At 43.9% G+C, this 16,436-nt stretch overlaps 1 protein-coding gene across 4 annotated transcripts in view; it reads left to right on the forward strand.

Moving 5' to 3' along the window:
- The window catches only part of AFF2 (ALF transcription elongation factor 2), a 416,447-nt gene extending 405,988 nt beyond the window's left edge, over positions 1 to 10,459 (forward strand). For all 4 annotated transcript variants that reach the window (XM_063345683.1, XM_063345680.1, XM_063345681.1 and 1 more), the window contains exon 21: positions 819 to 10,459. In XM_063345683.1, coding sequence (XP_063201753.1) covers positions 819 to 940 — 122 coding nt within the window. In that variant the 3' untranslated portion in view covers positions 941 to 10,459. The remainder of the gene's footprint in view (positions 1 to 818) is intronic.
- Positions 10,460 to 16,436: the final 5,977 nt, after the last annotated feature.

The following is a 16,436-nucleotide window of genomic DNA, read 5'->3' on the forward strand; positions in this document are numbered from 1 at the left end:
TGTGGGAATGCCTTTGCCCCAGTGAGCAAAAAGACAAGCTGTGGGAGAATAGAGGACACAATCCAGTTCTCCATTGAAAGCAATTAGGAAAGGTCTGTTGGCCCTAACAGGATTAGTCTTTCACCCAGAGAGCATCTAAAACATGGCATAAAGTAAACTGGTGTGCTGCTTCCTAACTATGGTTCTCTGTTTAGTGACCTCCTGTTAACGCTTCCCAACACCGGATCCCAGTGGCCTTACCCATCTTGTCTTTCCCCTCATCTCCTAGATGCCATTTTCCTACTGTGTTCCCTCTCTCCTCTTCCTTCTCCCCTCCCACCCCACGCACATCCTCTGGGTCTGCAGCTGGAGCAGGATGAGCAGAGGGCCAAAACTGCTGCAATGGCAGTAACAGAAATTGGAGGGTGGGGAAAAGGGCGAGCAAGGTCGTCTGCAAGATCCAGACTAGCTCTTCGTGCCCAGGAGAGGGTACAACATAGAAAAGGAAATGCCACAATTCATTGCCAGCTGTTTAAATCATGCAGTCAGCAAACCTAGGCTCCAAAAACTGAAAGCGCAGATCATCAGAGCTAAAGGAAGACTATTGGCAACCATTCATACCATGTTGTGGTTGACTTCCAGCATGGGTAATCTAATTTCTTCAGTTTAAATATATTGTTCCCTCTGTTTAAATTCCTCCCTACTGACCATGTGCTCACGTGCACAACATCTTGAGAACTCACTAATTGCACTGCAGCAACTGAGTGGGAAAGCATGGCAACACATGTATTTTTGTACCATTGCCTGAAACAATGACTTCTGTTTCTTGTGTATTGCAGAATTCTTTGTTGACCTGGACTCAGTGATGGGACCCTTAACACAACACAGCAGTATGACCAATCTGGTTCGTTATGTTCGCCAAGGACTCCACTGGCTCCACATTGAGGCTCATTTGTTGTAGTGACTGCTGCCCCGTTCATTACATCCCCATTCTTCTACCTCTACCAGCGCAGAGACGATCACTGGTGGAACTCCACTCATTTCTGGAAGTTTATTCATGTAACTTCATTTTTATTGCCTTTTTTAATATCCTATCTATTGGAAGTAGAAGTCACCATAAATGGAACTTAAGACTCAAGAGCAGTATGTGTTGTACCATCTAATCATTTTCAACAATTTTCTATGCCTTGTGTCTCCTGGATCCTGCCATCCTTATGTGCTTTATGGAACGGTACATTCCCTGCAGTATTGTTTTAAGTCCATGCTGCCTTCAAGTGAAAACAAAAAAGCACTTTGAGAAGATATGGATTCCTGAGAAATAGTACAAAGCGTCTTAAATATTTGAGGGTATATATGAGAAGTCCCTTCTGAAATAAATTAGTAGAAATTATAGCTATTCATTCAAAATCGTCTTCTGAACCTGAACCAAGCTTTTCAACGCTTCATTCTGGCATCGTTACCTGACACAGTACATTCCTAAGATTTCGTACTTCCTATAGGCTTACTCTCTAAAAGAGAACATTGAATATCTTACAGGTACATAATGTAAGATCACCAAAGGTGTTAAGAGGTAAAAGGTTGAAGGAATGCCTCATTAAAGAATGATGACACACTATGCAATGAGGTTTTGATATTCCATTCTTCCTGTTTATTGTTGGCTTAATAATTTCAGTAGGCAGCAGAATTTATTGCAGTTTTTAGGCAATTTCAAAATATTAGCTTTCATAGTCTTATCTACCATTCCTGTACTAAATCTGTGCATTTTCTTTCAGTTTTACTGTTTAGTCTCAAACAAATACTCATCCAAGATTCTTCTTCATAGAACAATCTCTCCTTGCATAGTGACTCAGTGAAAGCAGATTTTAATGGGACCGCTGCGCTCTAAGCATTGATATTGTATGTAAAAGTCCATTAATAAGTGTATGCAGATTCTTCATGAAACTTTCTAGAAGTTTAACTAACCAGCTACTGTTGAAACATTATAATTCCATGTGGCATCAATTTTCACCTGTTTTGTTCATTTCAGAGCATTAGAAACGAACAGTATTATCTTGCTATCTTGAAAACAATGTCAAATTAAATAAAATCACCAGATTTACCCAAAAGCAATATAACATTTGTTTAATAATGGCCATGAATACTTCAGTCAGATTACCTATTTTCCAAACTCTGCATCTGTTTACCCATGCTGTCATGTTTTGGACCATTCTTCTAATGCGTGAATAATAATGAGACAGTTCAGATAGAATTTCAAAGCAATTGTGAATAAATTACACCATTTCACATTTGCTCTTTCCTCCTCTTTTTTTCCCCTGTTATAAACTGCACTGCTTTTCTGGTGCCACTGCAAGAAGCACTGGTGCATGAAACAAAACAAAATGAATTTATATCAATAATTCACAAGACTTTAAATGGTCTCATCTCATTCTTGATATAACGCCTGCATACCTTACTGAACAGTAAATTCCATTTCTATAAACAGAAAATGCTCATAGCAATGTAAATATTATTCTGTCTCATCTCATTGAAATAATACAATATGTGTATTAAATCCCATCCAGATATTAGTTAATTGCAATTACCTTCTGCTATATAATCCTGTATATCCTTTAATCTGGTGAGTTATTGGATTCTACTCACTGGGTTGTGACCAGATAAATAGGACAAATTTGCATTTAAAAGGTTTAGACTGTTATGATTTTTAGAGCAGGCCTTGGATATTTGCAATAAGAGCAGTTTAAGGACTCTGCCCAGTGCACATTTAAGACAGACATTACTGTAGCTGTTGTATATTAGCTCCCTGTAGTACTACCTTTTCTTAACAATCAATAATTCCTAATATTTTGTTCCACAAGACTGTATTGTAAATTTAGCCAAGGTGCATCATTAGAGAAATCATCCAGTTTAGGGTTGTCTGCAAAGGACATTTGCAGAACATGCACATCCCGTATTATCTGCACATTCCTGTTCCTGACGCGGTCGATACACCCTTATCTGTTCTCTGAGGGTTTCGGTAACATGGCTGAAACGTGACTCTGACAGCATTTGTCACGCTGTTTCTGGCCCCGGTAGCTAATGAATAAAACCACAACAGTGAGAACTACTCAGAAATGTAGATGAAAGGTGGTTGTTGGGTTTTTTTAAAGAAAAAGAAAACAAAACACTTGAAGTATTTTTTTAAATTTTTTTGAACAGGGTGAGTACTTAGATGAAGTAGTGTTGGGGAGGGGGGTTGTCATAAGCCAGAGTTTTCCATTCTTTTTGCAAGATCTCACTAATGAGATTCAGTAACTATTTAGTCTAATTAAGTGCATTGTTGTCACTTGTTCCTTTAATGTAGACTGAAATCCTAGACTTCCATGCATTTATAGAGGATAGATGTGTCTTGAAATACAATCTTCAGACACAAGCCTGTTCAAAGAGTTAGCTGCAGTCACTCGGTGAAGACAATGCATTATCTTTCCCCCTGTTGCTTGCAGTAAACAGACTCCGAGCTCTGAATTTACCCCGTGTTCACAATCTGTTGCTTAAACAGCTTAAGGAATTAGCCCACCTGATTTTGTATCCTGTGACTTAGTTTGAAATGTATGCTGGAGCAATGGCATGATTATAATAAGTCCAGCAGTCAAGTCTAGGATCACAAGCCAACTTACTATTTAGCAGGCTTGTTTCAAAAGCGGCTTAGAAACGAATTAAATATGGAGAGTGAATTACCGTCTTATCCCTGGGGATGATGCTTCTTTTGGGTTAGTTATTAAGGATTATTGCACTTTTACAGGCACTATATTCATCTCATTTCAAATGCCAACATGTCATCTTTGTGGAATCATTTTACCTCTTAAAATATTACTCCCAGCAGAGTTAATCAAATGAGATTGTTTGTTTGTTTCAATCCATGGAGAAGCAGCGTGTGTTTGCTTGGGCATTTGCTATGTCTGCTCTTAAGACTACCCACTTCAGGCATCCAAACTCATGAACCAAGCACCAAAAAAATTACAAGATTGGCTTCAAATCACGGGTTGGTTTTTTTTAAATAAACTTTTTTGGTTCCTGTATTGCCTTCTGGGTACTGAGCTTTGAGACTGATTTCATGACACGTTTACAGGCATTTTTCAAGCATGCCAAGGGCCAGAAACGACACATTTGTTTTTAATAGTGATAAACTGGGACAGTGATGTAATCCCTTGATTTCTGCAGCTGGGATTTAAGAAGGACACCAAGCTTCATAAAAAATTGCCAGAGCTGACAAAACTGTCATTTGTGTCCCATGCTTCAGGAGGTTTGGAGCAATATCAATAGTTCAGCAGCGAAGGGAGCATGCCAGTAAAAGGGCTAAACACAAGCATTTGGGAGCTCCATCAGTACGAGATCCAAGGGAGCAAAGTCCTAAGTGCTCATGCGAGGCATTTACATAGCACTTAACCTCCATGTCAAGAGCAGCAGCAGGTCGCAAGTGAAGTATTTGACAGTGTGCAGGCAGAATATCCTGCTCCGAGTGCAGTATCCAGCCGTGCGATGCGTGTTGGGTCCTGGAGAGCAGGGATCGAAGGGAAGGCCTGAGATGATGTATCCCTCATGGGCCATGTTCCACTAGCCCATGTCCCATTGGTCACTGATCTCAGCTGTGCTCCTTTGGCTCCTTTCAAAGGACAAATCGCTCTTCCCACACTTAGCAAACCAGCAGTGTGGATGGCCGGGTTTGGCCCACTCTTTGTGCATTTTATTTTATTTTATTTTATTTTATTTTATTTTATTTTATTTTATTTTATTTTATTTTATTTTATTTTATTATTTTATTTTGCCTTATCTTTATTTTTTTAGTCATTCTGATTTAGTTTACAGCCTTTTTGTTGATAGTGTTGGTGGCAACTTCACATCTTGCTTCTTATAGCTTAATTTCACTTTTTCTTCCATGGTCTTTGGACTTTTAATCATTTAAATAGTCTCTCTGTGATTATATTGTCTCATTTATAAATGACTTCCAGGTCCTGCCAGGTCTGTTGATATCAGCGTGGGGTTTTTTTAAGAATAAAGATCGAGATCTTTGTTCCTCCTAAAGAAATGAAATCTGAGAAATTGAATCTGGACCTTAATTTCTGTGCTTTATTAATTTCACAGATTTTACGATGTTCTTCCATTACAGTAGTTTAGATTCACTGACAAGTTTTTGAGTACTTTGGAAGAAATGTTTTCATTGTATTTTTGTCAGTATTTAACGCTGTCTAAATTCAATGATTAGTTTTGTGAGTGCAACTTACAAGATAGCAAAAATGGGGCTGGGAAGGATTCTGACTTAGGTATTAATATACTACTTTGCTTCGAGTTCAGGAGAAGCTCCGCTACACACAGTATTGAAGCACACACATGTCTGTGTGCGCGCACATATGGGTGGATTTGGATGTGGATTTGCGACAGAAAGTCCTTGCTCAGTACTTTGTAGCCCAGGAAAAAAGATGCAATAGCTGTAAAAAAAAACCACTCTTACCACTGCTGAGCGGTAGCAGAGTTACTAGCGTGTTCCTCTGTAGTTTGTGTGTAGTCCTGTTTGCATTATTGTCTCCTTGCAGGCAATGAAGGTGTGACAGAAGGTAGCAGCAACTCTGTCATCTCGGTCCTGTGGTCCCTGAAGTCAGTGTCAAGCTGAATGTGCTGTCAACGTTTTGTTTTTCAGAAGATTAACTCATTTGCAATAGACCAGTGTCTTAAAATTTTAAGAAAGGCAAAATATTTCACAAGTCACCAAAGCAAATTGATTTGTACTTTTGAACGAAGCGTAGAAATGTCCTGTATTTGGGCAGGGCCACGGACCGAGGTGTCATTGCAAAGGGCCTTTGCCTCTCGCAGCATCTCCCCGACCTCACCGCAGAACACTGGGAGTGGGGCAAAGGGGGTGACGCTGAGAAACCAGTCCACTGTCCTTATGACATCTTCCAGCTTTACTTTACATACTATTTTATAAATACAAATAAAACAAGTCTTGTTAATGTTGGGAGGGCTCAGTTCCTCTATCTCTAATACTCCTCCTGAACTTCCGTGATATAACCAGACCACTGTACTCAGCAATGCGTATGGGCATTCTGTATTGTCTAATGAGGGAGAGATATGTATCTCTCACTAGATAGAGTGACATATTTTAGATTTATCACTTGATATTTAGTAGCCTATATGTATAGGCTAAAACCTCAGTTAGGCTCTCCTTCGTTACTGAAACCTCCCTGCTACTGAATGCAAAATGTTCCTGCCTGACTTACAGAGTAGCCGTCTCTTCCACAGTGTTGTTGTCAGACCTGCCTTTCTGATGGACTCGGTAGCTTTACTTTAGCCACTCTGTTTCAAAGGTGTTTTGTCTGTTTCTTTTGTCTTCCAAGCTTAGTGATTCCAATCATCTCACGCCAGTTTAACCCATGGTGGTAGCTGTTGAAGTCAAAAGAGACTGAGTTCAGATCTCATGTACAGCCAGGGGGATCCCGTGGCTCTGCAGACAGAAGTGAGAGCAAAGTCAGGTTCAGAGGAGTTACTGCCTAAAGCTGGCGTCAGATGAGAATCAAACCTGGCCTCATCAGGAGGCGCTTCAACAGAAATACTACGAAGATAAGCTGTGCCCCGAACCACAGGGTACGTAGCGACATCTCAGGCAGCTTGTTGACGCTGTAATCGTACTAGGCAATGGTAAAGAGGTGAAGAGTGGTTTAAAGAAACTGGGGCGAGTTGGTGTGGTCTGGCGTTATGAATTTAACCTGTGTGTGCTTCTTGGGAAAGGGGATTCATTACTGTTGATATGTCCTGCAAAATAACACGTATACCATGGTATCCTACAAAATCTGAATATGGCACCATCCCATCCAGTTCCTTAACCCGCCTCAGGGTGCCACCACATGTCACAAGGAGCTAATGCTTGTCACTGCCCTGAAGTCACCATAGAGTTGAACCATTTTTCCCTTACAACTCCAGCAAGGACCAAGCCCAGGGACCCAGCAGCCAGCTCAAGTAGCGATGTGTGTACTCAGTGCTTTGGAGAGGGGCTGCAGAAAAGACCTGACGTTGCCTACCACAGGCTGTGGCGCCGCGCAGAGCTCCCTGAGCCCTCAGCCTGCTCGGGGTGTTGGACTGCTACAGGTCTGCGCACTGTGAGTCCCCGCGTAGCCCTGGCCACAGTATTGCTGTGCAGGACACATGGTGGGGGCCATGTGCCCAACAGGACTGAGTGACCCCAGCCCCACCACCTGGGTGCAGCAGAGCTGTGGCTCTGCATTGCTCTTAGGTCTTGGTCCTCTGCGGCTGCAGATGGGACTTGGATTTGAGCACTCCCTGTTACTGGCACTGCATCTGGAAACGCTAAACGGGTTGGCAGAAGCGGTGCACGCGCGAACGTCATAAAACTAAGGCAATATTCACTGTATGCAGAGTCACAATTTAAATTGTAGTGGCCACATGACGGCTCGTGCTTATAGGACTCTCGCTGAGTCCTTCTGATGCCAGTGGTAAAAGCCATGTGAGTGGATGATGCAGCTGTTTGAGACTGGTTTTATTCCTTGATTTTAACTTAGTTGCCCTCTATGCAAGTTCTGTAAGCTCTCTGTGCTGGATATAAGTTTACTCACAGTTGTGTGAGTGTCACCCTGTTGTAATTCCATTGAAAAACCCATCAAGTCGAGATAGCCCAAATTTCTACTCAGTTATTTCCTTCTCTGAATTAGAAGGAAAGTCAGATTCTGAAGTGAATTTCATTGTTTCAATGGACAACAGTAACTACAATGGACCAAACTTTGAGCTAAGCAAATGTAACTTGTCTCAGTAACTTGTGGAATTCATGGGACCAAATTCTGCTGTCGTATGACAATCGTGCAAGTCTTAGGGAGCTTGCTGAGCACTGTTTATCAAAGGAGAAGCTGGTTAACAAGAAGTGGCATGGCATTGCCGGAGTTAAGTTTATTGGGCCAGAACTTCAGTTGCATTAACCCAATTAATTCAATGGAATTACACCCATTTTCGTTCTGGCTGAGCACCCATCCCACTGAAAATGGTTCAAGGTCTCTGGACCAGTGCTGGAATAACTGCGAGCAGACTTGCTCTTCAACCAGACCATGTGTTGACTCAGCCCTTGCTCAGGGAAACCACCATTGACTTCGGTGACAAATAACGTGGAGTTACGGACATGAAGAAGCTTTGACCCTCTGGCAGGAGGCACTTACCCTTGAATTTATGAATGAACTGAATAGTGGGTAGCGACGTGTACGCTTTATTTATGACAGAGGTAGAGTACAAGTTCCTCAGCTGGCGTAAACTGGTATAGGAGTACTGATTTCAGTGGAGTTAATCCAGTATGCGCACACAGAGGAGCAAACCCTCTAACCCCAGACTAATTTTTGCCAATATATCTCTATGCAGATAAACTCCCAAAGCTTTTACCATCATGCCTTTTTTACTGATCATGCCAATGAAATGATTAATGTACCCTAATCCTTGCCTGTAAGGAAACCTTGTACTTTGCAAAGCTATGCAGTATAGAGCACATCGTAAAACTGCTTTAGACCACACAGTCTGGAAAAGCGTTATCAGACACTAGACTAACGGAGCAGCTTTTTATCTGATGTCGATTACGCTTTCACTCTGCACTTCCACCGCTGGGTTTTACATATGGAGTGAATGATGGTTGTACGTTTCTGATGACTGTGGGCCAAAGCTTCAGCTGATGTGCCTCTAAGTAGCTCCGTAGATGTCAGTGCTGATTTACACCAGCTGAAAAACTAGTCCTCTCCCTTTTAATAATGTGCTGTGTGCCCTAATGCAACTTTATAAATACATACTGAAGCGGAGTGTATATTGAACTATTCTGATTCAGCACCAGATAATCCCTGCTGGAATTGGCGGGCGATTTCTGCCTGCCATCTAGGCTTGCATATGTTTTGGTTTTAACTACAAGGCGTGTTGCAATTTCATTACCTCTGAGTTTAAATATTTACTGGCATCAGCATTAGCTTGCATAGAAAAATGGCAAATAAATTCAAACGTGTCATAAATGCTCTCAGTCTAGAGATGGAATCTGTTACTTCAGTTCAAAGACATTGCAGCAGGCTAAAGTGGCTTTTCTAAGCCAAATGGGTTTTGTACATTTAAAAGTGATGGCAAATATTTATCTAGGCCCAATTCTGCCATTCTTCCCCTGAGCATCCTAATCAGCAGGTTGCTCCACTGAAGTCCACAGGAGTAACTGTGTAAATCAGTGCTCAGCACACAGACTGCAGAATCAGGCACCGAATATGTTAAGTTGATGCAATCAGGAGTTTAATTTTAGCCATATGTATCATTTGAGGACACTTAAAAATTATGTACATTTTATCTGAGCTGACAGTCCTTGTAATTCCATAAAATATTGTATAATTTATTGCTGTCTGTATTTTTGACATCTCTGGATTGCGTATCTTCCACTGAATCTTAAATGCTGGTTTTTTTAAAACCCACATTTGAAAGGTCTAAGACATATTGTCACAGAATACGAAAACAAGTCAAAAGATCTGGTTATTTTTTGCTTTGGTTTCGAGCTCTCCTTTGGTTTGTGTTCTGTCTTTGGCTGTAGTCCTCCCAGTATTTAAAAATGGCTCAATTCAATTCAAGTTGCTCCTTGCTTCTGAAAAAAAAAAAAAGCAAAACAGAAATAAGGTTCAGGAGAAGTAATCCTGGCAAACTCAAAGGGTGTTTGCTATTTCTAGTTGTCTTGGTTTCTAACCGAGCCACGCTGGCCATAGTCTACTATGTTCATTCTCTTGCCCACCGTTTCTGGCTCTTGTGGCAAATACTGTTTTTTCCTTTTTTTTTTTTTCTTTTGTGTGTGTGCGCGCGCATGTATAATTAACCAAAATATCAGGAAAATTTATATATGCTTTCTTCTGGTTCCTGGAAATAGAGCAACATTGTGACCTTATGGTCTTCCAGCAAAAGTCAGATTTAATTTCTGCATTACAGTGCAACTTAATTAGCTATTGGAATTAGATTACGATTTACTAAATGGCCCTTTACCTTGCATTCTTACTTTTTATTTACTATTGAAGTAGCCTTTTTTTTCTCCTGTGTGCAAATATCATATCAATAACCATTGCGATTCCACAAGGTGTCTTTGTTCTGAACAAGCATGTTATTCTTGTAAAGTTTTAAGTATAAGTTAAGATGTTTTGTACAGACCAAGGTAACTGTTAAAATGTCAAGCAATTACTGAAATGTTGTATAGTTATAAAAGTTTGATTTCTTTTGCTTTATATGTATAAAATTGTATCTTGCCTGTTTTGCTTTGTATTTCCAACGTGTTGCACAATTACGCATTTTGTTTACATTTGTTCCCTCTTCAGAAAAAAAGAAATAACAGTAATACTTTATGTACAAACATTTTAAATGTACTTTTGTTGTTTTTAAACACAATGTCTCTGTATAAATAATATTGGTTGAACTGGTACATTTGTGTCTCTCATAGAGGGATTAATTATACTGCCAGTGCATTGAATTATTTAAAAAAAAAAAAGTAAAATAAAATTTTTATGAAAATGTAACCCATTTTATCACTATAAATTATTCTGTCTTCTGCTATTTTCTCATTCCCCTCTCAGGATACAGTAAGTATGGTACAGTAAGTACTGTTTGTGGGAGAGCTGTCATTGGTTTTAATTTTTAATCAATGTGTTTGTGTCATTGCAGAGACTTGAAATGACTTGATGTTAGAAAATAATGCAGTGCTGATGCCAGCCGTGAGGTGACGGGATCAATAGCGGGTTTTCCCCGTCCCTAAGGGGCCTCAGCTGCAAGACGGCAGCCTGGCTCCTGTCTGTCCCGAGCCCAACCGAAAGAGAAGGAGCCGGCCTTCAAAGGCGGGTGTTTTGGTTGCTGGCTGAGAAGCGTCCCAAGGCTGCGGCGTCACTGGCGTGCGGGGCTCAGGCTGCCCACCCTCGCCTGGGGGCTGCCTCTCTCCCCAGGGCCTTCCCGGCACGACACAACGAGAAACGCCAGGTTTTATGTCATCGTGGCAGAAATAAGCTCTAAGAGCCAGGGCCAAGAATACTGGCTCAAAAAGAGATGTAAAGAGCTCTCGAGAGATGCTAAGGGGCGCGCGACGTGGCTGCCCAGCGCGAGGCCGATGCGCGGTGCTGCTCAGCGCGGAGCAAGTGAGGTCAAGCTGCCCGCCGGGGAGGGACGAGCCGCAGTGCTCCCGACACAGAGTCCATCTCAGGCCACTGGCTCCGAGCAAAAGCAGCCGTCGCCGCGGTTCGCTGCACAGCCCCTCACGTCCTGCTGGAAACCCTTTCATCCTAGTCTGGGGAATTGCGCGCTGGGGAGGCGGCTGGGGGGGACGTCACAGCCCAGACAGCGTCGGGGAGGGGGGTGGTGAGCACAGAGGACAGATGGCATTGCAGAAGGATGCCTCCAGAGGCGTACCAGTAGGTGTTAGTCTGGATTCCAGGCTGAGTATTTATTGTAATGTCCTACTTCAAACAAAGGGACACTCGCTGATCTCCTCCAGCTTCTCTGCACCACTTTCATCACATGAAGTGGCTTAAAGCTGTCCAGCCTGACCAGGCTACGGCTTTTCCAGTGTTCCTCATCCCACTGGTGGGAATGGTTGTCTGTAAAGGGGGTGCTAGAGCCCCAGTCCTTCTTCGCAATAAGTCACTTCAAAACAAAATCTGGAATTGGGTGTTTGGAGCTCACTTTGTATCGCGTGTGCCCATTTCACATTCAGGGAGTCAGAAAGCATCCCCTCTGAATATCTCGGAGAGAGAGAGACATCTTTTGGGTCAGTGTGGGGGGAAGGTCTGATGCTGCCGGTGACATTCGTTCCCCGAGTCCTCAGCATCCTCTGGGTGTGCCCAGAAACCAGCTTGAAGCTTGCCTTCAGATAGGCAGCTCCTGTCGTTCCCTGCATGTGTAACCTTGTAATCGGCTGTGAAGTGTTCTGTGATCCCAGCTATGAATGATGAATGGCTCCGCATAAACCTGTGCTGCACGGCACTGCCAGTGCGACTGCACGGCTCAGAAAAAAGCACTCTGGGAAAAAAAAAATAAAAAAAAAAAAGCATAATTATTCATATAGGCGGTACGTGGGATTCCCACAGTAGAAAAGGTGCAAGGTACAGTGTGCCCTTTTCCCCAGCCAAGGAGCCATCTCCCCTCCCTCCCTGGCTGTGTGGGGCTGAGGCAGTGGAGTAGGATGCCGGTAAGAGCTATGGAAGGCTCAAGAGAGAGACGGAAGCGCTACAATTTCTCAGCCAGCTAAGATGATTTAACTGCACGACTCCCTCAGGAATGAATTTGGCCCATGACAGGCTGCTCTAGACCGCGGGATGTTTGGTTGCCAGCAAGAAAGACGTGGAGATTGTGAAGCCTTATTTATATCTGAAAAGTCTGGCTGGAACTTCCCGTGGCCTGTGGAGCTGAGGAGTGGGAAGCGCAGCCGAAACCCTTTCACCAAGAGACTGAGAGTCCCTTCGGCCCCTCCTACATGGTCCAAAAGGAAAGCGATGCAGTATCAGCTCCATGTAATAGAGAGGAATTTCTCTTACCAGCTGCATTTCAAAGTGAATTTAGATATCCTTTTATCCCTTTGATTGAAAAAGGCACATGTGCATGGGGAGTTTCAGGGGGTTTTTGCCCCCATGCTGTGTCCATGCGGTTGGAAGGACTTTATTATAGCTAATGTAAATGTGTTCAGCACACAAACCACATGTGAAGGTAACGTTAAGCAGAAGTCTGTGGTCATACGAGCTACAGAAAACTCACCATTGATATTTTTAGGCATGTACGTAGTCTGGTCTGGTGAAAATGAGCTGTGTTCTCCTCTCCTTTGGGAACCTGTACACCTACGAGCACATGAGAACAGCTTAACACAAGGGATGAGTTAGTAGGTTAAGACCTCAGGAACTGGACTGCAGAAGAAAACCTGATACTACCTGACAGCTTTGGCCTTCCCAGGTCAGAAATATTTGGCAAATTTGGGCAATAACCTTTAGGGTCAGTTTTCCTTCAAGTTATATGTCATTCATCTGCGAAACCAACTTTGGAGCTGTTCTCGGCTGCTTTCTGGTTGTTTCTCACACACAAGTCTATCCCCTGCCCCTGGGCACCTTGTGTGTTTAGCCGGACCCAGCGGTGACGTGCAGCTGCTGGCCTGCAGCTGCCTGAACGTGTGTCTGCTGATATTTGTAGGATTGCATGAAGATTTGTTCGAGAATCGAGGAAAAATTGAGTGAAAAAGTAAAAAAAAAAAACCAAAAACACGACAAACAACAGCCACCACTACCACCACCATTCGCTCCCCATTTTCCAGCCAGCTCCAGGCAGACAGGCTTCGCCCTTTTGGCGGGGGGGAACTATGAGAAATGTGTGCGGCTGGACGTGATGAAGCCACATGAAAAATGGTCCATTTTCTGCTTTCTAAGAGAGCTGAGTCTTGCCGCCTGGGTGCCAGCTTCCCTCTGCCCTGCCACCCTCGATGAAACCTCACTGCCAGCTCCTCTCATTGAGCACGCCAGCTCTAACCTGCTGGAAGAACGAAGCCCCCGAATGTTTGCTGCGTTTGAAGGGCAATTCTCACCTGGAAAACTCAGCACGCCCCGGTACCCCTTAGTGCTGATCCCGGGCTTTGGGCAGCACCAGGAGCCTTGTTTAACTCTCCATCCAAGGAATTTCAGCCTCACAGGGGCGTAACAGAGAGCGAATTCTGCACCACTTTTTTCTTTTTCTGGGTGGGTTGTTTTTTTTTTTGGCAACTCTACATTCACTGCCTATCAAGCAGGAACTAAATAAAAAGGCTGTTATTGTGCTTCGAGCCATCAGTTTAAGAGCAATCACCTATGCGTTTGGGATGTGCTGGCAGGGAATTATCTGCAATGAGAAGCTCTTGCCAATCAACGTTGTAAAAGCCCGTTGGCTTTAGCTGCACCTAGAAGTGGATGCGACTCATTCAGCTAAGTGTAGCACTCAGGTCTCTAATGCCCTCTATGGTTTGGGAGCTGATTAGCCAAGAGAAACCTCATCCAGATGGATGTCCAGGGCATCCCTGGTGCCCCAGCCGCCTGCCCGGCACTGCCGAAGCCCTGAGATGCTGCTCAGGAGTGTCGTCCTGCCACAGCCTGCGCTGGCTCCACGGAGCCACCGTGAGCGGCAGCAGATTTGCCGTGGGGGAGCACAAAGGCTGCAAAAGCGTGACTGGGACAGGACGTGTCAGAGGCGCCTGGGAAGCTCTGACATTGGCACTGAGGAACCATAGGGTATCATGAAGGAAATACTTTCATACGAAATGTTCCACAGACAAGATGACATGATGTCTCCGGCTTACACCAAGCTGCGCCTCGGCCAGCTCCAGCCAGAGACGTGAGTTTCTCCCTGAGGGCTCCTATGACTGAAGGTCTCTTGGGTGTCCAGAGACCGGAGACAGACGTTTTGGCAGCAGGCTCTTTTCCACACTACCCCAGTAAATCCCTTCTTGGCTCCACCGAGCTGGTGGTGGTTCAAGGACAGACCTATACTCTCCAGGTTGCTCCAATGTGATGGTGATGAGGGACTGGCCTCGCAGACCATCTAATTAGTTCTGTTCTAGGCAGGAGAGGCCTCCTCCGCTGCTCAGCTCTGCGGGTTGCTCCCTCCTTTGGCAGCGGTGTCCTTGTCACCAGAGCCATTGGGGGTATGCAGACGCTGCCCCCCGCGGGGTCTGTGGTTAGCCCGGCATGAAGGCATGGGCTTGTTCAGCGGTAAAGGTAGGCTTGAGCCAGGACTTACCAGGTGAAGTTTAGTGGCCTGTTGGTATTCGGGAGGTTACAGTAGATGGCCACACTGACTAAAGATCTATCAGTTTATTAATCAGATCACTGGCCCTCACCACAGTGTCTTCTGCAGAGACACAGAGCCTCAGCCTAAATCCAGGTTATTTCACATTGATTTCACACGTCAAATCCCAGAGTAAGTGAAATCAGATTCAGGCCTTCAGATTTATAACACCAGCATGAAAAACAACGCAGCTGTATTGACTACTGGGGGTTTACACAGGCCTAACTATGATTTCGCTGTCAAAACTGGCATCTCCTGTGGTGAACACTGGACTCTCTAGGCCTACGGAAATGTCACCTCCGTGTCTCAAGGAGGCATTTCAATCTCAATCATCTCTGAATCAATCAATGAAAAGATCACATCTATTTCAATAATGACGCACCGTGAGCCAGCGCACAGAGCTCCCGGTGCCTGGCACCGGCGCTGCCGCCGTGCTGCCAGCCCATGGCTCCGACCCCAGCTCGCCACCGCCTCCGCCAGCCCCAGCAGCCCCCCAAAGTTGCTGTTGGCATGCGATGCCGGGAGGGCGATTTATTACCCTGAAGAGCCTGACTCTTCTCGCCCATCTATCTATATCTTCCCTGATACATTGTTTATGTTAGCATAATCGTTTCTCGCACGGAGAATGTCAATAAATGCTGGAGACAAAAGCAACACCAACACCACCAACAACAGAAAGCCCAACTGCTAAATAATTCCTAGAATGAGTTGTCAGAAACCTTTTATTTACTGATTCCGCGCATTTCATTTATTCCTGGCAGCGGGCCAACCTTTCTGACAGTTAAGATTTATTGATTTAATTGCCTAGGGTAACCATGCAATAAAATCATCTCAAAGATAAATTTTCATGGCACTGTGCAGCATTGGAGTAATTTTTCAAGTGCTATGGCTATATTTCTGCAGGTTACAGGTGCAAAATTTGCTTAAAGCAGAAATGTCTCATTATTGTAACCCCAGCGCATCAGTGTGGTCCCTCCTGTGAAACTCCTTTCTTCTTTTCTTTCTCCCCCTCCTTTCTTGCTCTCTGTCACTGGTTCTTTCACTATTCCCCCCGCCCCCCCCCCCTTTTTTTAAGGGGGAAAGCACAGGTCTCTCAGAAAAGAAATTATATTTTCTTAATTGGTTCATATATTCAATGCCCAGGAGAAGCGAAGCTTCGGTTTAATTAGTAGTGGGCTTAGAGGTTATTTACAATGTTATACAGAAGCATTTGTTTCCAGCTGTGTGATGCTTTTTAACACAGAGGCCTCGCACGGTAGATGATTGCCATTTGTGACATTATAGTTTATTGAATCTTTAGATCTTTTTATTTACACTGTTAAAGGCCTCATTATAGTTCAGAACAAGGAGCAAATGAAAATCTCTGATTAATTCCCAGGTTAATGGTAACATGTCTGATGTCAGAGATAGTATAAACTTTTAACAATGTGAAATGTTTTCTTCTCTCTTATCATTTATTTGGGGCGGGGGCTGTTGTCCGGTTTGAGTGCGGGATTTAATGGCCTATTGCTCTGGCAGCCCTGGCAGCTTCCCTTGCCAGCTCTGAGTGTTTAATTGCACTCTCCTGCCCCATTGAGGACATTTGGCCAAAGGTGTCTCCGAGGTGCCGCCAGCACAAGGCAGACACCCAGCCTGGCGGTGGAAAGGCT

Source organism: Chroicocephalus ridibundus, chromosome 9 (assembly GCF_963924245.1).
Source record: "Chroicocephalus ridibundus chromosome 9, bChrRid1.1, whole genome shotgun sequence".
NCBI lineage: Eukaryota > Metazoa > Chordata > Aves > Charadriiformes > Laridae > Chroicocephalus > Chroicocephalus ridibundus.